The 23,759-nt window shown below is 40.2% G+C and overlaps 1 protein-coding gene across 2 annotated transcripts in view; it reads left to right on the top strand.

Annotated features, from left to right (window-relative positions):
* Positions 1–491: 491 nt before the first annotated feature.
* The window catches only part of syk (spleen tyrosine kinase), a 30,333-nt gene continuing 7,065 nt past the window's right edge, over positions 492–23,759 (top strand). Inside the window, exons 1-9 of one of the 2 annotated variants that reach the window (XM_042302698.1) lie at positions 492–773; positions 10,232–10,704; positions 12,472–12,632; positions 14,437–14,575; positions 15,905–15,989; positions 17,568–17,596; positions 19,479–19,550; positions 22,055–22,136; positions 22,311–22,470. In XM_042302698.1, the coding sequence (XP_042158632.1) occupies positions 10,303–10,704; positions 12,472–12,632; positions 14,437–14,575; positions 15,905–15,989; positions 17,568–17,596; positions 19,479–19,550; positions 22,055–22,136; positions 22,311–22,470 (1,130 nt within the window). In that variant the 5' untranslated portion in view covers positions 492–773; positions 10,232–10,302. The remainder of the gene's footprint in view (positions 774–10,231; positions 10,705–12,471; positions 12,633–14,436; positions 14,576–15,904; positions 15,990–17,567; positions 17,597–19,478; positions 19,551–22,054; positions 22,137–22,310; positions 22,471–23,759) is intronic. The other variant, XM_042302699.1, reaches the window with a different exon arrangement.

Below are 23,759 nucleotides of genomic sequence, written 5' to 3' on the forward strand. Positions count from 1 at the left end.
GTTTTTACATTCAATTCCTTTCAATTACATTTTGTTATGAATTCGTTTTTTTGTTAACAACAATCAAGTACCTTCAGCATTCGACTGTCTGTCACTGTGAATAAGTCTAGAACTACATAAGTATGGAGTATAAAGTGCTGTACATTAATGCATAGGTAGGGTATGACCAATATCAAGACTGTCTTGAATCTGATTAATTTGAAAAAAAAAAACAGATTTACAAATTGAAAAGAAAATGAAGCAACATATTGTAAAAAGCTTTTATCTAAATTGAGAGCAAATGCATTTAATTTCACTTGGCTTCAGCATCAATTCTTCACACTTTACTTTTCAACTGCTCTCATTATTGCTCACGTTAAGTCACTACATTAATAAGCAAATTCACTCTGGTCAGTGTTTCAGATTAAAAAAGGGAAGTAAAGTCATTAAGACAGGAAGTAGCAGCTAGCGACTTTTAAAAAATGAGGAAGCCTAAAAAACACTCCCAATTCACAATATACTGCATATTATGTGCCTCACTGCAGTGTGAGAGGATATCATACATATGTATTAAAGCAGTAAACTGACTTATTATTGTGTTGTTGTAGTTGATATCTTTTGTATTGTGGTGTTTTGAAATGTGTAGGCCCTCAGACGAAACGGTTCCTGGTGTTGCAACATTTGAAGTGACCTGCTCACATCCTGCTCAGCCCGCTTAGCAGTTGAACATGGTCGCCTCAGCGCAGGGTCACAGATAGAAGCAGTGGAACAGAGGAGTAGTCGTTTCTTCCAAGGTAAAGTCCCCTTCACCTAATACCTTACATAATGGTTTGGATAAGTTTCGATTCATATTGTGCTTGAGGTCAGAGATGGTAGTACTGTTGTTGTTGTTGTTAGGAAGGTCAATTGTTTAGGGTCAGGCAACAGGGTGCAGAGACTGGATGGATCAGCAGACTGAGCCTTGGAGTAGTCTGACGATGTACAGCACAGTAGCAGTATTACCAAAGATTTATTCAACTCCTTCACTTTTTGTTAAACTTTTAAGTAAATATGTGTGGGGTTTTTTTGTCAGTGTTGTCTTGCTTTGTTGCTGCGTTCCTTTCAACACATTTTGAGGGAGAACTTGAACACATTTCAAGCCAAACATTTCGATGAGCTCGGTCACAGTGAAAAAGTCTTGTGTTAACATTTCTTGAGTAAATTAAATGTCAGTCTTTTTTTAAAAGAATGATAACAACAACAACAATGGATAAAAATCATATGATTTGTAATATATTGAATTGTACGCTGGTGAAAAACATATACATATATTTCATTTTTATCACTTCTTCCAGCACATAATTTGTATGTGTGGTGTGATGATTTGTTTGTGCTGACCTAAGATTCATCTCTGAATTGAGAATGATCTTTGTGGCAGATCTCACTTAGTAGGTATCACCCGAGAGGACTTTGGCATTGAATTGTATTGGTCACATACACATATCTAGCAGATGTTATTGCTGGTGTAGTGAAATGTTTGTGTTCCTAGTTCCAACAGTGCAGTAGTATCTAACAATTCACTACAATACACACAAATCAACCCCCCCCAGCCGCTTAGACTTTTAAGTATTGAATTGATATTTCCATATATTTCTTGATACACCGCAGCTTGTAGATGCATCTTGTTGGTTCCTGGGTTTTGTTTTTATGTTTTACTCATAAAAGACAATTGATAAGATCTTTGGTTTGCTAGCCTTTGTTGCATTAGAAAGATACATTTTTCAAAATAATTTCAACTTTTTGATGTACATTGGCAGACGATTGAACTTTCAAAGACTAATCAGCCTCAAAACCATTTTCGTTTTGAACATGTGATGCCACCGTCTAATCTTTCATCTCTTCATTTCCACGTTTGGATTCCTTTTCATAACATTTTTGGTGTGAGATCTGATCGACTTCTTGTTGAATTCAGGTTATAAAGGAGGCCTACAATGAAAAAAACAAATCCATCCACTTCTAATTCATATTGGTTTATAATTCATTTCTAGTGATAATTGTTCTATATTTATATTGTATATATATTTTTTTTTATCCCAGGCCCCCGTCCCCTACAGGAGGCCTTTTAGCTTTTGGTAGTTTGTCATTGTAAATAAGAATTTGTTCTTAACTGACTTGCCTAGTTAAATAAAGATAAAATAAATCAAATAAATACAGTAGTAATAGATGGAGGTATTACGCAGTACAAGATACCCTGAAATCCACTCAAATATAATTTTTAGTTGATGCTAAAACAAATTTTGAGTCCACCAATTCACAGTTAAATAAAGCACTCCTGCTTTCAAAATTGTCCCTTGTGGGATGAATGGAGTATTTGAATTGAATTCATTTGAAATATACTGTAAGCTGTTCAAATCAAATCAAATCAAATCAAATTTTATTTGTCACATACACATGGTTAGCAGATGTTAATGCGAGTGTAGCGAAATGCTTGTGCTTCTAGTTCCGACAATTCTGGAACCTCTAAAACATTTCTTCATTTCAGTTACCTATTAATACATAAAAGGAACAACCAAAGAGAGATAAATTAAATGTCAAAGGTTTATAGATAAAAGCTAGACAGGAATTGAATTGATTGACTTCTTAGGTTTCCATTGACAATCAATACCCATGTAATTTCATGTGGTACAACTACGTTTTTTAAAGAAATGTAGAAAGAATAAATCTTTTTGAGTTTAATAAAACATAACTTGTTGCAGGAAGAGTGTTATTTTAACAGTCTGTATTTAGAATACAAAACAGGTAGTTCCAGTTTCACAATATAACAGTTGGTACGTTCTGGTTCTTAATTCACAGAATACAAGACATTTCTTAACTTCTTAAAAAACGGTACTCATTGGAAACAAGAAAGAGAACTTTCTTATCATGAGATTATTGTGTCATGGCCTTTTACCATTTCTAAGTAAATACAAGGAAAATAGCTTTAATAATTAAACTGTAAAATGTGCATTAAAAAAATGTGCAACTCAATTCTTTTTGTCTTCTTGTGCTGCTTTGGGGGGCATGGTTACCATAGCAATGACCTTTTTGTACCAAACAGTTGCAGTGCTTTCTATTTGAATCTTTTGTGGTACTGACTCCTTGTCCTATATGAACACAGAGCTCTTATATATTCATCCTCCTCATTCTTCTTTTTTAGCATCTGAAGTTTTCATTTTTTTTCAGTAAAAGGCTAGTTCACACCTCTGCGTCCGTCTATCTGTCTTTGATGGGTTGCTAGTTTGAGGCTACAACAGGATGTCTATCTTCCATTGTCTTCAGTTCATTGTAGAATGTTTGTAGAAACCCAGCAATGTTTATTCTAAAATGTATGCATTACCAATTAGAACTAAATTCTGTTAATGATTTGTAACCTCCGTTAATTCAATGTGTCTATGGTTAAGTTAGTTTAGTTATAATTGAGACCGTTTGTCAGCATTTTTCTAGGTCACTTACAGTGCCTTAAGAAATTATTCATACCCCCTGATCGTGTTCCACATTTTGTTTTGTTACAGCCTGAATTCAAAATGGATTAAAGATATGTTTTCCCCTCACCCATCTACACACAATACCCCATGATAACAAAGTGAAAATATGTTTTAGACATTTTTGCAAATGTATTGAAAATGATTTACAGACATATCTAATTTGCATAAGTATTCACACCCCTGAGTCAATACTTTGTGGAAGTACCTTTGGCAGTGATTACAGCTGTGCATCTTTCTGGGTAAGCCTCTAAGAGCTTTCCACACTTGGAGTGTGCAACATTTGCCCATTATTATTATTTTTTTAATCCCGGTTTTACTCTAGAATTTTGCCTGTGCTTAGCGCCATTCCATTTATTTTATACCCTGAAAAACTCCCCAGTCCTTGCCGATGACAAGCATACCCATAACATGATATAGCCACCACTATGCTTGAAAATACGGAGAGTGGTACTCAGTAATGTGTTGTATTGGATTTCCCCCAAACATAACACTTTGTATTCAGGACTAAAAGTGAATTGCTTTGCCACATTTTTTGCAGTATTACTTTAGATGCCTTGTTGCAAACAGAATGCATGTTTTGAAATATTTTTTTGTATCTATATAGGCTTCCTTATTTTCACAATTAGGTTGGTATTGTAGAGTAACTACAATGTTGTTGATCCATCCTCCGTCCAGCCATTAAACTCTGTAACTGTTTTAAAGTCACCATTGGCTTCATGGTGAAATCCCTGAACGGTTTCCTTCCTCTCCAGCAACTGAGTTAGGAAGGACATCTGTATCATTGTAGTGACTGGTTGGATTGATACACTATCCAAGTGTAATTCATAGCTTCACCATGCTCAAAGGGAAATGTAATGTCTGCTTTTTATTTTACCCATCTACCAGTAGGTGCCCTTCTTTGCAAGACATTGGAAAACCTCCCTGGTCTTTGATTGAATCTGTGTTTGAAATTTGCTGCTCGACTGAGGAACCTTACAGATAATGAATTGTATGTGTGGGGTACAGAGATGAAGTAGTCATAAAAAAAAATCATGTTTAACATTATTATTGCACACAGAGTGAGTCCATGCAACTTATTATGTGACTTGTTAAGCCCTTCTTTATTCCTGAACTTATTTAGGCTTAGGAGTTGAATACTTATTGACTAAAGACATTTCAAGTTTTCATTTTTGATTCATTTGTAAGCATTTCAAAGAACATAATTCCACTTTGACATTATGGGGGGTATTAAGTGTAGGCCAGTTTTATTCCATTTTAAGTTCAGTCTGTAACACAACAAATGTGGAAAAAGTCATGGGTTGTGTATACTTTCTGAAGGCCCTGTACATGAAGCAAATGTGTTATTGTGTCTGCAGTGAGTGACCACAATAAAAAGGAACATGTGAGAGGAAAGAAATAGTTTATTGGATGGATGAGTGTCATGACTTACCACCTACTTACTGTAAATAGGACTCTCTTCTTAATTTCCAATGAAACACCCACAGTACAGTAGTATTGAAAGTACACTTCACAGTCAGTAGGAAATATAATGAATATAAGTAATACCTGTCTGTCCTCAGGCCAGGGCTACTACCTTTCCAAAACCTGCTTTTCTTAATGCGGCTATAATGACTTGAAGGCGACTGAGAAGATGCATTCAGAAAACCAAACAACTTTATGAACCCAAACTGATTTTTTTGCACCTTGACCTCTATTAAAGGGCTATTAACGTACATTTTTTTCCTCCCCAACCAATTGGCTAAGAGAAAATGTATTGGTATCGAAGGTTAAAGAGATATTTCTCATGAACCTTTGGGGTTGTACCCTCTATAAAGTATTTGATGAATTATATTGGATAACTTCAGTGAAGAATCACACTGGACATGGCTGACATCAGAGTATTATCTGGCAGTCTTATCTTTGTCTGTCCTCAGGCCAGTGTTACTACCTGTTTGTCCTCAGGCCAGTGTTACTACCTGTCTGTCCTCAGGCCAGGGTTACTACCTGTCTGTCCTCAGGCCAGTGTTACTACCTGTCTGTCCTCAGGCCAGTGTTACTACCTGTCTGTCCTCAGGCCAGTGTTACTACCTGTCTGTCCTCAGGCCAGGGTAACTACCTGTCTGTCCTCAGGCCAGTGTTACTACCTGTCTGTCCTCAGGCCAGTGTTACTACCTGTCTGTCCTCAGGCCAGGGTAACTACCTGTCTGTCCTCAGGCCAGTGTTACTACCTGTCTGTCCTCAGGCCAGTGTTACTACCTGTCTGTCCTCAGGCCAGTGTTACTACCTGTCTGTCCTCAGGCCAGGGTAACTACCTGTCTGTCCTCAGGCCAGTGTTACTACCTGTCTGTCCTCAGGCCAGTGTTACTACCTGTCTGTCCTCAGGCCAGGGTTACTACCTGTCTGTCCTCAGGCCAGGGTTACTACCTGTCTGTCCTCAGGCCAGGTTACTACCTGTCTGTCCTCAGGCCAGTGTTACTACCTGTCTGTCCTCAGGCCAGGGTAACTACCTGTCTGTCCTCAGGCCAGGGTTACTACCTGTCTGTCCTCAGGCCAGGGTTACTACCTGTCTCTCCTCAGGCCAGGGTAACTACCTGTCTGTCCTCAGGCCAGGGTTACTACCTGTCTGTCCTCAGGCCAGTGTTACTACCTGTCTGTCCTCAGGCCAGGGTAACTACCTGTCTGTCCTCAGGCCAGTGTTACTACCTGTCTGTCCTCAGGCCAGGGTAACTATCTGTCTGTCCTCAGGCCAGGGTTACTACCTGTCTGTCCTCAGGCCAGGGTTACTACCTGTCTGTCCTCAGGCCAGGGTTACTACCTGTCTGTCCTCAGGCCAGGGTAACTACCTGTCTGTCCTCAGGCCAGGGTAACTACCTGTCTGTCCTCAGGCCAGGGTAACTACCTGTCTGTCCTCAGGCCAGGGTTACTACCTGTCTGTCCTCAGGCCAGGGTTACTACCTGTCTGTCCTCAGGCCAGGGTTACTACCTGTCTGTTCTCAGGCCAGGGTAACTACCTGTCTGTCCTCAGGCCAGTGTTACTACCTGTCTGTCCTCAGGCCAGTGTTACTACCTGTCTGTCCTCAGGCCAGGGTTACTACCTGTCTGTCCTCAGGCCAGGGTTACTACCTGTCTGTCCTTAGGCCAGGGTTACTACCTGTCTGTCCTCAGGCCAGTGTTACTACCTGTCTGTCCTCAGGCCAGTGTTACTACCTGTCTGTCCTCAGGCCAGGGTTACTACAGTGCCTTGCGAAAGTATTCGGCCCCCTTGAACTTTGCGACCTTTTGCCACATTTCAGGCTTCAAACATAAAGATATAAAACTGTATTTCTTTGTGAAGAATCAACAACAAGTGGGACACAATCATGAAGTGGAACGACATTTATTGGATATTTCAAACTTTTTTAACAAATCAAAAACTGAAAAATTGGGCGTGCAAAATGATTCAGCCCCTTTACTTTCAGTGCAGCAAACTCTCTCCAGAAGTTCAGTGAGGATCTCTGAATGATCCAATGTTGACCTAAATGACTAATGATGATAAATACAATCCACCTGTGTGTAATCAAGTCTCCGTATAAATGCACCTGCACTGTGATAGTCTCAGAGGTCCGTTAAAAGCGCAGAGAGCATCATGAAGAACAAGGAACACACCAGGCAGGTCCGAGATACTGTTGTGAAGAAGTTTAAAGCCGGATTTGGATACAAAAATTTCCCAAGCTTTAAACATCCCAAGGAGCACTGTGCAAGCGATAATATTGAAATGGAAGGAGTATCAGACCACTGCAAATCTACCAAGACCTGGCCGTCCCTCTAAACTTTCAGCTCATACAAGGAGAAGACTGATCAGAGATGCAGCCAAGAGGCCCATGATCACTCTGGATGAACTGCAGAGATCTACAGCTGAGGTGGGAGACTCTGTCCATAGGACAACAATCAGTCGTATATTGCACAAATCTGGCCTTTATGGAGAGTGGCAAGAAGAAAGCCATTTCTTAAAGATATCCATAAAAAGTGTAGTTTAAAGTTTGCCACAAGCCACCTGGGAGACACACCAAACATGTGGAAGAAGGTGCTCTGGTCAGATGAAACCAAAATTGAACTTTTTGGCAACAATGCAAAACGTTATGTTTGGCGTAAAAGCAACACAGCGCATCACCCTGAACACACCATCCCCACTGTCAAACATGGTGGTGGCAGCATCATGGTTTGGGCCTGCTTTTCTTCAGCAGGGACAGGGAAGATGGTTAAAATTGATGGGAAGATGGATGGAGCCAAATACAGGACCATTCTTGAAGAAAACCTGATGGAGTCTGCAAAAGACCTGAGACTGGGACGGAGATTTGTCTTCCAACAAGACAATGATCCAAAACATAAAGCAAAATCTACAATGGAATGGTTCAAAAATAAACATATCCAGGTGTTAGAATGGCCAAGTCAAAGTCCAGACCTGAATCCAATCGAGAATCTGTGGAAAGAACTGAAAACTGCTGTTCACAAATGCTCTCCATCCAACCTCACTGAGCTCGAGCTGTTTTGCAAGGAGGAATGGGAAAAAATTTCAGTCTCTCGATGTGCAAAACTGATAGAGACATACCCCAAGCGACTTACAGCTGTAATCACAGCAAAAGGTGGCGCTACAAAGTATTAACTTAAGGGGGCTGAATAATTTTGCACGCCCAATTTTTCAGTTTTTGATTTGTTTAAAAAGTTTGAAATTTCCAATAAATGTCGTTCCACTTCATGGTTGTGTCCCACTTGTTGTTGATTCTTCACAAAAAAATACAGTTTTATATCTTTATGTTTGAAGCCTGAAATGTGGCAAAAGGTCGCAAAGTTCAAGGGGGCCGAATACTTTCGCAAGGCACTGTACCTCATACACTTTCCTCCAAAGAATTAGCATGACTCATCAGTTTCATTTCTTCACCAATTGCTAAGTTACTGGTCATGTTCATCATGTTCATCTCATGGACTATCAGTCTTTGCATCCATAGGTGAAACACCTTCCCACTAACGAGATCGCAACCGGCATAGGCGAAACACCTTCCCACTAACGAGATGGCAACCAGCATAGGTGAAACACCTTCCCTCTAACGAGATGGCAACCAGCATAGGTGAAACACCTTCCCTCAAACGAGATGGCAGCCAGCATAGGTGTAACATACTGACTTAACGAGGTGACACCAATCATTGCGCCCTACGTGTTAATGAGCTATACGTGCTAAATTCCAACCTCTAAAAATAGTTGTGACCCTTGACAACACCCTGTCATTCCCTGCAAACATCAAAGCAGTGATGCGCTTCCGAAGGTTCATGCTCTACCACATCCATAGAGTATGACCTTTCCTCACACAGGAAGCGGCGCCAGTCCTAATCCAGGCACTTGTCATCTTCCGTCTAGACTACTGCAACTCTCTGTTGGCTGGGCTTACCTGCATGTACCATCAAACCCCTGAAACTTCTTCAGAATGCCACAGCCCGGTGTTCAACCGTCCTTAGTTCTCCCTTGTCACGCCGCTCATCCACTAACTTCCAGTCGAAGAGCACATCATCTGGGGCGCCAAGGTATCCTAGTGGTTAGAGTGTTGGACTAGTAACCAGAAGGTTGCAAGTTCAAACCCCTGAGCTGAAAGGTACAAATCTGTCGTTCTGCCCCTGAACAGGTAGTTAACCCACTGTTCCTAGGCCGTCATTGTAAATAATAATTGGTTCTTAACTGACTTGTCTAGTTACATAAAGAAAAAATGAATACATCTACAAGACCTTTAGTGCTTACCTATGCAGCAGCAAGGGGACTGCCCCCCTCTCCTTAACTTCAGGTTATACTCAAACCCTACATCCCTACCCAAGAACTCCGTTCTTCCACCTCTGGTCTTCTCTGTCATGGAACCCCAATTGTGGAACAAGATTCTCCCTAAAGTCAGGACAACGGAGTCCCTGCTCATCTTCTGAAAATGTCTGAAACACCTACCTCTTTGAAGAGTATCTTAAAAAGGCACTTATTTAAGAAACGTGTCTTTTCACACTAGTTTTGACTTTGCTGATGAATACTTTGAGAGGAAAATGTACTTGATATGATTGTGATATGTTGGTGTCTCACCTCATCTTAAGATGAATGTACTAATTATAAGTCGCTCTGGACAAGAGCGTCTGCCAAATAACTAGAAATGTCAAATGAACATGCAGCAGTAGAGACTCTAGGGTTGTGCTATCTGGTTGTCATGCTGTGTGTGAACACGGCTCACTGAATTCTGCTCAGAGATGCAGTGAAGTGTTACAGGCGTGTTTCACACTACGTCTGCCACATAGGCCTTTACTGTAGAGTTACTGTGTGATGAGGCTGTCCTGTCTTTTGGAACATCCTTGTATCAGTCAAATAGCACAGTAGCAATATTAATGTAGGGTTTGAAATATATGAACCTTTTATTCAACAGGTTAATTAGCCATAGTCAATATGTTGATGTAAGTTCTGTCTATGGAATTAACTGTCTCATATTGCCGCCCCCCATTGAACAGTAGTTACATGGCTGGCACCTGTCAGGTACAGTGTAATAACAGTGTAGGTACAATTTGTTAGATAGTACTAACTACTACACAATATTTGTCATCATCAGTAAATGCAAGAATTAGTAAAATAGGTTTTACAGAAGCTTTGAGTGGGGTTAGATGTGTGTGCAGTCAAACGATGGTTAGGTACTACATTCTCACAGGTCGGATACCAACAGGTGTCCTGCACATTTCACTGTATCGTGATCTTTTGAATCCGTTCCCTCTCTTAGGTCTCCATTGAGAGAGTCATAGCAAAGCTTCTTTCGGGTATTTCCAGTGCAGCCAAGAACCTGGAGACAAAATGGCCGACAATGTAAATGCCTTGCCCTTCTTTTACGGCAACATCACCCGGGAGGACGCGGAGGACTACCTGCGACAGGGGGGCATGGGCGACGGCATGTACCTGCTACGGCAGAGCCGGAGCTACTTAGGGGGCTACGCCCTGTCAGTGGCCTACAGACGGGAGTGTTACCACTATACCATAGAGAGGGAGCTCAACGAGACGTACGCCATCGTTGGGGGGAAGAGCCACCGAACCCCCGTGGATGTGATTGACTACCACTCCCAGAAATGCGAAGGGCTGGTGTGTCTGCTGAAGATGCCCTACAACAGGCCCAAGGGCATGCAGCCCAAGGTGGGGCCTTTTGAGGACCTCAAGGAGAAGCTGATCAGAGAGTACGTGAAAAAGACCTGGAACCTGCAGGTTAGTTGAAATACTTGGGTTGACTGATTCACTGGTTAGTTGGTTGGTTGGTTCATTCATTTATTCATTGGTTCATTGATTCATTCCTTCATTGGTTCATTGGTTCATTCCTTCATTCATTTATTAATTTATTCACTGGTTGGTTGGTTCATTCATTTATTCATTGGTTCATTGATTCATTCCTTCATTGGTTCATTGATTCATTCCTTCATTCATTTATTCATTTCTTCATCGGTTAGTTGGTTGGTTCATTCATTTATTCATTGGTTCATTGATTCATTCCTTCATTTATTCATTGGTTCATTGATTCATTCCTTCATTAATTTATTAATTGGTTAGTTGGTTGGTTGGTTTATTAATTTATTCATCGGTTAGTTGGTTCATTCATTTATTCATTGGTTCATTGATTCATTCCTTCATTTATTCATTGGTTCATTGATTCATTCCTTCATTAATTTATTCATTGGTTAGTTGGTTGGTTGGTTTATTCATTTATTCATTGGTTCATTGATTCATTCCTTCATTAATTTATTCATTGGTTAGTTGGTTGGTTGGTTTATTCATTTATTCATTGGTTCATTGATTCATTCCTTCATTAATTTATTCATTGGTTAGTTGGTTGGTTGGTTTATTCATTTATTCATTGGTTCATTGATTCATTCCTTCATTAATTTATTCATTGGTTAGTTGGTTGGTTGGTTTATTCATTGGTTCATTGATTCATTCCTTCATTAATTTATTCATTGGTTAGTTGGTTGGTTGGTTTATTCATTTATTCATTGGTTCATTGATTCATTCCTTCATTAATTTATTCATTGGTTAGTTGGTTGGTTGGTTGGTTTATTCATTTATTCATTGGTTCATTGATTCATTCCTTCATTAATTTATTCATTGGTTAGTTGGTTGGTTGGTTGGTTTATTCATTTATTCATTGGTTCATTGATTCATTCCTTCATTAATTTATTCATTGGTTAGTTGGTTGGTTGGTTCATTAATTTATTCATTGGTTGGTTGGTTGGTTGGTTGGTTGGTTTATTCATTTATTCCTTCATGAATATATTTATTTTACACCTGACCTTACCTGAAGTTAACCTTAATGCCATGTTGTTACTCTATACCAACTTTAGTGACCAAAATAAAAGTAAATGAAATAGTGATTGATTGAAAGGGAAATGACCCAATGCTGTCTCAAATGTGTTACTACTGTAGAGTAGGCCTAAAGTTATCAGACTGAAGACTTAGACTGGGTCTCAACTTACTGTTGATTTGATTTGATTAGGATTCCTTTTAATTGGAGTAACAATAGTAGAGTACATAAAGTGCCATTTCTGATTGTAGTTGTGCATCAGCAGTTTTTATATTCTTTCTCAATAAGCCCATGTCAGCAAAAAAACTTTTATTTTGGTAAGTTACCAAAAATCTCTCCACCCTATGCCAAAATGTGTAGTATAGCAGGAAATTAGTTGTAAAATTGCATATTTTTCTCACTAACGCATGGCAAAATGAGTAGAATTGCATGAAATTAGTTAGAAAATTGAACAATCTTCTCTCTGCCCAATGGCAAAATGTGTAGAATTGCAGCAAACTTGCTTTAAAACTGCAAAAAAAATTCTCTCCACCCTAAGCCAAAATGTACAGAATAGCAGGAAATGAGTTGTAAAACTGCAGGCTAGGGTCGGCTATTTCTATCATCATGGTATACCTTCCCTATTGCTTGAAGCAGCCATAAAGTGGTCGGGGACAGATGCCATTGTGTTATGTCCTCAGGGTGCGGCCCTGGAGCAGGCCATCATTAGCCAGAGACCTCAGCTGGAGAAGCTGGTCGCCACCACCGCCCATGAGAAGATGCCCTGGTTCCATCACACCATCACACGTGAGGACTCTGAATCACGGCTCCAGATGGGCTCTCGCACCAATGGCAAATTTCTGTAAGGGACCACTTAAAATGACTATGGCTGTCTATTGTAACATCTCATGGTTTGCTTTTGAATGGCCACGGGTAAAACTGTAAGGTGTAAAAATGTATGAACCTGCCATAAGGTAACACCAGTCAACAAGGTTACTTAAAAAACTATGTGTCATGGTTGTGTGAAGTCCTGTTAGTAGCTATGATCTACTCTTAACTTAAACTTTGTCATTCTATTTGAGATCCTAACAAAAATCATGTGAGGATATGACATAGCAGAACATTCTATGTGATAAAAACCTTTGTAGGTACTTTTTCCAAGCCAATTCTGACATGTTCATGTCAGCTCTTAGAGCTTGTAAAAAATATATTTTTTTTTAAAGTTAAAAGCAAAGTGGTGTAGATTTGCTACGCTGAAAAGAAGATAGAAGACATACAGGAGAGGTCTGTAGTCTACACTATTTATAGTAAGATAACTTTATGCTGTGAGGCGCCAACAGTGGCCTAGGCTATAGAGAGAGAAGCAGGCTGCGGTTTCCGTTGTGACAGTTTGCAGAGGACTTCCTGGAGTGACCAAAGAGCAGGGGGGGGAGTGAGATGAGGGGGAGGGGTTTGACTGCTCTACTTTATCTCATGAGAACATTCTAGAAGGGGCTCTTTGCAGTATTTTCCTCAAAACTACTTCTCAGCATTCAACGTATTGAAAATTATGTCCTATTTTATTATTTTGAATTCATTTATACATTTTTTATCCATATCCTGAATTGAATTCATAACATTTGAATGACCTCAACCTTGGTGTCTACAACAAGAGCCTTTCCCTCCACAATTTCCATTACTTCAGTGTGTTTCAACAAATTTGGATTTATTTTTAATTAAATTTGCATTTTCATATTTAAATGTGCATTTTTTTGTACTTAAATGTGCATTTTCATATTTAAATATGTATTTTTGTAAACCATTTACTGTTAGGATTCTCAAATGCATAGCAATCATAAGGAATTCTGCAATTATATTTCAAAAAGGAGTTCCATGAAACAACAGCTTTTATTTGTGAATGTCAATTCATCAATGTTGTCATCTAGTGTAGTAATGTATTTCAAAGTAATTTATCAGACATTCTTATCCAGAGCGACTTACAGTAGTGAAAGCATATATTTTCATGCTGCCCCTCTGTGGGAATCAAACCCACAACTCTTGTATTGCAAGCACTGTGGTCTACCAACTGAGCTACGCAGGACTCATCATTCAGTACTGTAGCTCACTTTCCTGTGTTGTGGGGTCTCTTTTCATCAAATCATCGACTACACAGTCACGTACCAATAGGAATGATTGTTTCGGAGTTTACAGTACTCATGCACCATGAGCTACTACCGAAGGCATATCTACTGAAGAATATTAGCCCATCAAAGCACTGTACTAACCTTGATGAAAGTTAGTTTATTGTAACTCTAGCACTCGTTCAAGTACATATGTTAGTAATTTAGCAGATGCTCTTATCCAGAGAGACTTACATTAGTGAGTGCATACATTTTTAGACTTTTTTCGTACTGGTCCTCCGTGGGAATCAAGCCCACAACCATGCTCTACCAATTCTACCAGCTGAGCCACACAGGACCTATATTCAGTGCCATAGCTCAGTTTCCTGTGTTCATTTTTACATTTTAGTCATTTAGCAGACGTTCTTATCCAATTAGTGCTTTCATCTTAGAAGATAGCTAGGTGTGAAAGCAACATATCACAGTCGTAGCTGCCCTGATGTTAGGGGGAAGTTTGTTTCCACCTTCTTATGTTCATCTGTGTCTCTTCCAAATGTGTCCCTCCAGGATCAGACAGCGGGACCTGAATGGTTCCTACGCCCTGTGTCTCCTACATGGGTCACAAGTCATGCATTATCGCATCGATAAGGACAAGGCTGGCAAGCTCTCCATTCCTGATGGGAAGAAGTTTGACACACTGTGGCAGGTAATATCGCAGACTGTAGAATTATTTAAGGTCCCACTTTAAACAAACTTCAATTCATAGGGCCAGTTTCCCGGACACAGATTAGGCCTAGTCCTGGATTCCAAAGTTTTACTCTCTATTGAAAATGCTTAGTCCAGGATTAGGCTTGATCTGTCTCCAGGAAACCTCCCTATAATACAAACCTGATAGATGGATTTATGCCTTGTAGGGCTAGATTCAATCAGATTGACAGCGAGCACAGCGTTGTTTTGTTGGAGGTAGAACTGCGTAAAGCCTATCGCATGCTTCCCAGTCGAAACAGTTTGTGCATATATTATATTTAAGCCATTAAGTCCTGAGGAGGTGTGGTATCTGGCCAAAATCTCCTGGTTCTGGCTAAAGTTCATGATGCCATTGACCTAAACAAGAACCCCAGGACAAGTGTAAGCAAAGGGCCTCAATAGATCAAAGATCCACCACCATATTTTACAGTAGGTATGGGGTTCTTTTCTGTTCATGCAGTCACATATCAACGCCAAACCCATCACTGGTGTGCTCCATTGTCATGTCATCTGATTCTGGTTCTAATCTGGTTCTAATCCAAGTGCCAATGCCGTTTAGCAAACTCCAGGCGTTTACATTGATTGGATGACATGAAAATGGAGCTCACCACTGCATGAGCAAAAAAGAGCCCCATACCTACTGCGAAATATGGGGGTGAATATTTTTGATGTGTCGTTATCTTCGCAAGGTAAAGTATTTTAAACAGGGGTGTGAATAATAAAATCTCTATCTCTGAGCAATTGTATTAGAACAAAATAATAAATACAAAAATTGGAGCATACAATATAGCTCAGTATTTAAATTATTTTATGCAGTCATTTTTGCTTATCTTTATCAAGGTAGACAATAATTTCTGACCCTACTGTACTATGTTGAACTAAGCAAAACCAGACAATGAATGATCTATCAATAAACAGCATTTACATATTCCTATTTAGCCCAAAGTACCTATTAAAAATTGTGTGGTTTAAGCCCTGAATGCTGATTGGCTGACAGCCATGGTATATGAGACCGTATACCACGGGTTTGAAAAAAAACCCGGTTATTTTTACCTCTCTAATTATGTTGGTAACCAGTTTATAGTAGCAATAAGGCACCTTTGGGGGTTTGTGTCGTGACTAAACAGCCCTTAGCCGTGGTATATTGACCATATGCCACACCCCCTCAGGCCTTGTTGCTTAATTAAACACTTAGGAGAAAAGACAGCAGGTTAACACATAGGCACAAGCTTCACCTGTTTTTGATGACACGCAGGAGACATACCCTGACACCTGCCTTCTCTTGTAGCTGGTGGAGCATTACTCCTACAAGCCAGACGGGCTGCTCCGCGTACTGACTGACGCCTGTCCGCGACCTGAGGGAGATCACTTTGGTACACACTCCTTCACTAGTCATAAAAACAGACAGAGATCTGTCCAATACAGAAACATTGACAAGATATACGGGCAGACAGACAGGCAGACAGACGGGCAGACAGACAGACAGACAGACAGACAGACAGACAGACAGACAGACAGACGGGCAGACAGACGGGCAGACAGACAGACAGACAGGCAGACGGACAAGCAGACAGACAGACAGACAGACACAGACAGACAGACAGACAGACAGACGGACAAGCAGACAGACAGACAGACAGACAGGCAGACGGACAAGCAGACAGACAGACAGACAGATGGGCAGACAGACGGGCAGACAGACGGGCAGACAGACAGGCAGGCAGACGGGCAGACAGACAGACAGACGGGCAGACAGGCAGACAGACAGACAGACAGACAAGCAAGCAGACAGACAGACAGACAGACGGGCAGACAGACAGACAGACAGACAGACAGACAGACAGACAGACAGACGGGCAGACAGACGGGCAGACAGACGGGCAGACAGACGGGCAGACAGACAGACAAGCAAGCAACAGACAGACAGACAGACAGACAGACAGACAGACAGACAGACAGACAGACAGACAGACAGACAGACAGACGGGCAGACAGACAGGCAGACAGACGGGCAGACAGACAGACAGACAGACAGACAGACAGACGGGCAGACAGACGGGCAGACAGACAGACAGACAGACAGACAGACAGACAGACAGACAGGCAGACGGACAAGCAGACAGACAGACAGACAGACAGACAAGCAAGCAGACAGACAAGCAGACAGACAGACAGACAAGCAAGCAGACAGACAGACAGACAAGCAGACAGACAGACAGACAGGCAGACAAGCAGACAGACAGACAGACAGACAGACAGACAGACAGACAGACAGACAGACAACAGACAGACAGACAGACAGACAGACAGACAGACAGACAGACAGACAGACAGACAGACAGACAGACAGACAGACAGACAGACAGACAGACAGACAGACAGACAGACAGACAAGCAGACAGACAGACAGACAGACAGACAGGCAGACGGACGGACAAGCAGACAGACAGACAGACAAGCAAGCAGACAGACAAGCAGACAGACAGACAGACAAGCAAGCAGACAGACAGACAGACAGACAGACAGACAGACAGACAGACAGACAGACAGACAGACAGCAGGCAGGCAGGGCAGGCAGGCAGGCAGGCAGACGGACAAGCAGACAGACAGACAGACAAGCAAGCAGACAGACAAGCAGACAGACAGACAAGCAAGCAGACAGACAGACAGACAGACAGACAGACAGACAGACAGACAGACAGACAGACAGACAGACAGACAGACAGATGTTTAATAATTGATACATAAGTAGATGCATAAACAGATGTATACTATATAGATTAATAGGTTGATGTATACTAGACAGATTAATAGGTTGATGTATACTAGACAGATTAATAGGTTGATGTATACTAGACAGATTAATAGACAGCATTTTGAGCAATCATTATACTGTGTATATGTTTACGTGACTATGGGAGTGAACGTGTCCGACTGTTTTCATTGTGCAGGTGGTATTGGACGAGCAGGCTATAATAATGTAAGTGTTCCTCCACTTGACTTGTGTTTACTGTACTGCTCTCTCTTGTGTGTGTGTGTGTGTGTGTGTGTGTGTGTGTGTGTGTGTGTGTGTGTGTGTGTGTGTGTGTGTGTGTGTGTGTGTGTGTGTGTGTGTGTATATGTATATAATCATTGACAAATTAAGAGAAACAAATATCAGTAGGCTCTTTACACATTGTCATAAACTACACCAACCAGGTTGACATCCAGTCTTATGAGAAATAGTATTTTCATTTTTTTTTTAATTCACCCCTATGAAGAGTAAACACAGAAACAGTATTTTTCAATAAGCTATGTCATTTAAAATATGCCTGCAAAACACACAGTTTATATGGTGTGTGCACTGGCATGTTGACACAAATAACATGAAAAATAACATGAAAAATAACATGAATAACACTACATTATACAATACCCTCTACTTCACTATACAATAAATACCCTCTACTTCACTATACAATAAATACCCTCTACTTCACTATACAATAAATACCCTCTACTTCACTATACAATAAATACCCTCTACTTCACTATACAATAAATACCCTCTACTTCACTATATAATAACAAAGTATATTATACATCACTTACAGTACTTCCTTATTGCAGTGCCTTCAGAAAGTATTCACACCCCTTAACTTTTTCCATATTTTGTATTAAGTTTTTTGTCAACAATCTACAAAAAATAATCTAATGTCAAAGTGGAAGAAAAATTCTATACTTTGTTATTTTTTATTCATGGAAAATTATACACCCTTTTGAGTCAAGCCATGTTAGCATCACCTTTGGCAGCAATTACAGCTGTGCGTCTTTCTGGGTAAGTCTTTAAGAGCTTTGCACACCTGGATTGTGCAATATTTGCCTATTATTCTTGAAAACATTCCTCAAGCCCTGTTTGAAGAGTTAGTTGATCATTGCTAGACAGCCATATGCAAGTCTTGACATAGATTTTCAAGCCGATTTAAGCCAAAACTGTAACTAGGCCACTCAGTTCAATCAATTGAAAATTCAGGCTGTAACACAACACAATGTGGAAAAAGTCAAGGGGTGAGAATAGTTTCTGAAGGCAAGCCTATGAGCTTTTTTTCATGCATCAATCAATCTGGTGTTTGGTCTAGTCTTCAATAATACAGAATGTGTTGATTTTTTTTTACAAACTTTATTGCCCTTTACTTTATCAAACAAGCACACATCCTATCAGTCATGTTTACGCATGATCATGTTCGCACTGTACTCTACTTCATGATGAAATACTGAGAAGGAATTCCCCAAATGCTTACCTTCCCTCATCTTTGTGAAATACTTTATTAACAGGGGAAGTTCAGTGTTTTACAACTTGATGTTAGATGTTTTCCTCACTCTGAATGTAGTCTACGGGCCATGAGAAACTGTAATCCCTGGTTCGGTTTATCTTTAAACAGCCCATAATCCCCAGAAGGAAGTTTTATCTGGGTAAATAATCATCCATGTCTTTTTCCTTACATGAGAACATTTTCATGTAAAAAAAATCTTAATGAGTTTCGTTTGGTTTCACCCAGTAAACACTGTATAAATGATAACATTACTTAAAAATGAGCTTGAATGTGAAACAGTAATAATGCTTTTCCCCCACACAGTGCAAACTTTGCAGATTTGATTGAATTCCAACCCAGCCGTTAAATGGTCAAATGTTACAGGAATACATGGAAAATGGAGAAAAAAAGAATGCATTGATTGCAGAGCTTTCCGATGAGGGAAAAAGTGTTTCAGCGTTGCACCTTTTGTTCAGAATATGTGAGCTAACATTTTCCCCCTCAACTAAACAGACTTCAAATAACCATTTCCCTTAATAACATGACCCTCTCTGAAACTGTGGTTTCTAGCTATTGGAGGCGGCAGGTGGAATGCTCACCAGAATCAAATCCTACTCCATACCCATACCTGGTCGAAAAAAGGTGCCCTAACACACCTCCTCCCCCCTCTTAACCCCTACAGTGGTACAGTAGGCCTTGTGCATCCCCCAACCCTTAACACTCAAAAGTGTGATTTTTTTGCTAAAGTGTGGATTGCTACATACTAACACCCCTCTCTGAAACTTACCTGCACTCTTTCCTCCATTCATATCCCCCTCACATTCCCCCAAGAAATTAAAAGTGTGAAGAGATGACCTTAGAAATGTAATCAATTGAATGTAGCCGACTGACTCAGGCTTGATTCAATCTGTATTGTGGAAGTTCTGTGCTATGGAGCTATTTAAATCTAAAGGAGGTGATTTCCTATTGAGTCCGGCATATGCAACGTTCACCGTGAACGTTGTAACGCTGAACTCCTGCGATACGGAGTTAATCGAGCCCTTAAAGAGACAGTCTGCATGACTGACGTCATCATACACGACAGGTCTTACTACTTACAAACTAACATCTTGCCAATGCGGAAATGGGAGAGCGCAAATTGTGAAGGCCCATTAACGGCAGTCTAGTCCGATTTGAATTGTGATTATGTTGTTGTCTGTAAGTAGGAAATCACCTTGGTGTGACTGATGTCATCCTGGTGAGTGTACCTTTAATATAGTATCACTGTGCTACATGATTTTGAGAAAGGCCCATGATAATAAATCAACTAATTAGTCATCAACGCAATATGTTCAGACAACATTTGGAATTTCACACTTATGATTTTTAAAGTGAATTAAATATTTCAATTGACTCGTAGAATTACTTCTGGTTGATGTTCATGTTTATTCATCATGATCTCCAACTGTGAGAATTAATTGTCTTTCTTGACAAGAACTTCATATAATTTCTTGGAAATTCATAGTTTATAAAGTGATACAATCTTCCTTTATCCAAGGATCTTTACTCTTTTTAAATTTTGTTTTAGCATTTAATAATTGACGACTGACCTGAGTCAAACAGACATCATTACAGTCGATTAGAACGTTTACGCCACCTAGAGGTCACGTTGGGTAATTACAAAACCCTTATGGAAACATTAAAGTCTCATAGTACTCCGTAGTGTAGACAGTTGTTTATCATTGCAAAAAAATGGATGTTGTTTCCATAGAGATGAAGTTGTGAGGAAGTGAACCAGTTCAGTTCTTGGTGTTCAGTCCCATGGGATTACATTTCTCAAGTGGTAGTTAAGCTAATGAACGCTTCCTAATTTAGGCACGCCATGCCTTAAAGCAGGGGTAAGGGACAAAATGGTCAGTGAGCTGGCTCTTGGTTACATTTGTTCCCTAGCCCTCCTTCAAATGCATGTGTTTAAAGTTCCTGACATCTGCCCTTGGTTTTCCCTTTTATCTTCTGCGTGAATCATTCATTCCATTTACTTTGTTGTTGTTGATGCAGAGTCTCTTCTCCTTCATGGATTCCCTTGTAATTGCAGTGATCCGCACACTAAGACACAAATCAATGTAAAAAAAAAAGCATTCAGTTGTATATCTACATTGTAGACCTACATTGATATAACAAGCCTGGCGACACAAACTCCTTGCTCCGGCCAAACACTATGCCACGTCCTCGGACGTTAGTTTCTTCTCCGCAATTAGTCTGGATCTGAGTACCTCCCCAACGATTTCTAGAACGCAAACACGTTCTAACCAATCTGATTGGTCCCAGAAACCGATAGGGTTGGGCCAGAGCCGTGACACATGTGAATAAGACAGCTGTTTGAAATTTCGTCATTGGCTTTGATACTCTGATTGGTTAGAGATGATCCAGTCACACTATGTTTTGTACAACAGCCCTCGTTTTGATGTCACCACAAACGACTATGAAGATGGTCCCGGGTATAGAGCAACGGAAAGGATTCCGTTTGAGTCGTCAGGCAACGTGTGATACGATGTACCTTAAGAATACTTTGTGACAGTAGTAAGCTTTTCTCCACATTCACAACATGGTACTTGAGTCAAGGATGTCACTAGGAGAAACATGTCTAATTTAGAGTACACAAACTGGAATTAAGAGATTAATTCCATTTGGAAAATCACATTGAAATGAGAGAAAATTGTTTGTATTTTTACTCGATAGTAATCTCCAGTGACCCACCCCACCTTTCACCTGTAATCAATCACCTGATGGCATCATCTACAGTGAGATGTGTGAATTTGGAGAGAAAAAAACGTGTCTTTCATGCACAACCAAAAAAAGGTATTCAAAGTATTCTGAAGGTGACAAACAACATACCATACTATGTGAAGCTCCCATTTAAAAACCACACAAATGTCAACCATATCAACTGTGCTGTATTTTGATCACCGTAATAAGTGTTCCATGAAGGAGAGAGATTGGTGTTCTGCTTGAGAAGGTCAAGGGGCGTTTATGCTTCTGTGTGTCAATCAATCAACCAACCAATCAAACCATTTCAGGTTACATTCCGGCAGTGCTCTCTCCAAATTATCTATGTACAAACAATATTATCTGTACCTTGACCCCTCTCTTATTGTATCCTGTAATAGGGCAGGGGTGCCTCTCACAGCAAAACCACAGATAATCTCAACCCTTATGACACCAGGGCTCCAAATAATATGGTCAGCAAAGGTGAGTGATGGGAGGGGGTCATGACTTTTGAGACAAATCCTGTTTGGAGTGGCCCACTCTTGTATTCGTGAGATATATATTTTAATGTACTGCTGCAGCCCAAAGTTGTATTGAATTGAATTTAATCGAAATTGATGTTGATGTTATCACACTGGGGTGTGTGTCTTGTCTCAGAGTCCATGCCAATGGACACAGAGGTGTACGAGAGTCCTTACGCTGACCCAGACGAGCTGAGGACCTCCACTGTGGACCGCAAACAGCTCTTCCTGGAAGATGGAGAGTTGGGCTCTGGGAACTTTGGGACTGTCATGAAGGGCATCTACAAAATGAGGAAGTACGTAACCTTCACAGCTTAAAAGGAAAATATGAATTGCTGTTTCCAATTTCATATTCTTAAAAAAAATGTAAGGGATAGTCCAATAAAAATACAACCTAATATGATTATTATTCATAATATTTCCCATACTTAGAATAGACACCACTGTCAACCCACCGATACCATTAAACCAGATGTCATAGTTCAGTGACAACAATTATATCATGTCTTCATGCAGGTGATGTAACTGCATAAGGCTAAGCTAGATACTGTTAGCTGACCTCCGCTGCAGTAGCATCTGGTAGCTAATTGAACATTAAAATGACCCTTTTTTCTGTGTTCATATTTCAGAACAACATATGTATTCTTTTGACATTAAGAATGGTGAAATACATGTATGATGAGGGCAATTACAGAAATAGTTATCACTAACACAAACAGGTTTAATAGATTTAAAAAAATATATATATATATATATATATATATATATAGTATATACAGTATACAGTATATACAGTCAAAGTTTTAGACGCACTTCTCATTCAAGGGTTTTTCTTTATTTTTCTACATTGTAGAAAAATAGTGAAGACATCAAAACTATGAAATAACATATATGGAATCATGCAGTAACCAATCAAAATATATTTTATATTTGACATTCTTCAAAGTAGCCACCCTTTGCCTTGATGACAGCTTTTCACACGCTTGGCATTCTCTCAACCAGCTTCACCTGGAATGCTTTTCCAATAGACTTGAAGGAGTTCCCACATATGCTGAGCACTTGTTGGTTGCTTTTCCTTCACTTTGCGGTCCAACTCATCCCAAACCATCTCAATTGGGTTGAGTTTGGGTGATTGTGGAGGCCAGATCATCTGATGCAGCTCTCCATCGCTCTCCTTATTGGTCAAATAGCTCTTACACAGCCTGGAGGTGTGTTGGGTCATTGTCCTGTCGAAAAACAAATGATAGTCCCACTAAGCCCAAATCAGATGGGATGGTGCTGTGGTATCCATGCTGGTTAAGTGTGCCTTGAATTCTAAATAAATCACAGACAGTGTCACCAGCAAAGCACCCCCACACCATCACACCTCCTCCTCCATGCTTTCAATGAAAGAAAAGGACAGTAATGTTACCAGTAAAACAGGAAGCCAAGGTTTCATAGGCAATAAGATATTAATTTGTCATCAAAGGAATGTGGGTATTTGGCCAGGCGAAGCGATTTTATGCTCTGACTGACTCCGCTGGTTTTGGCTGGTCTCGGAAAATAATGAGTCCTCATTGTCTGAGGCTGAGTTAAGACCAGGTAA

This window comes from Oncorhynchus tshawytscha, linkage group LG20, assembly GCF_018296145.1.
Source record: "Oncorhynchus tshawytscha isolate Ot180627B linkage group LG20, Otsh_v2.0, whole genome shotgun sequence".
In the NCBI taxonomy this organism is placed as follows: Eukaryota; Metazoa; Chordata; class Actinopteri; order Salmoniformes; family Salmonidae; genus Oncorhynchus; species Oncorhynchus tshawytscha.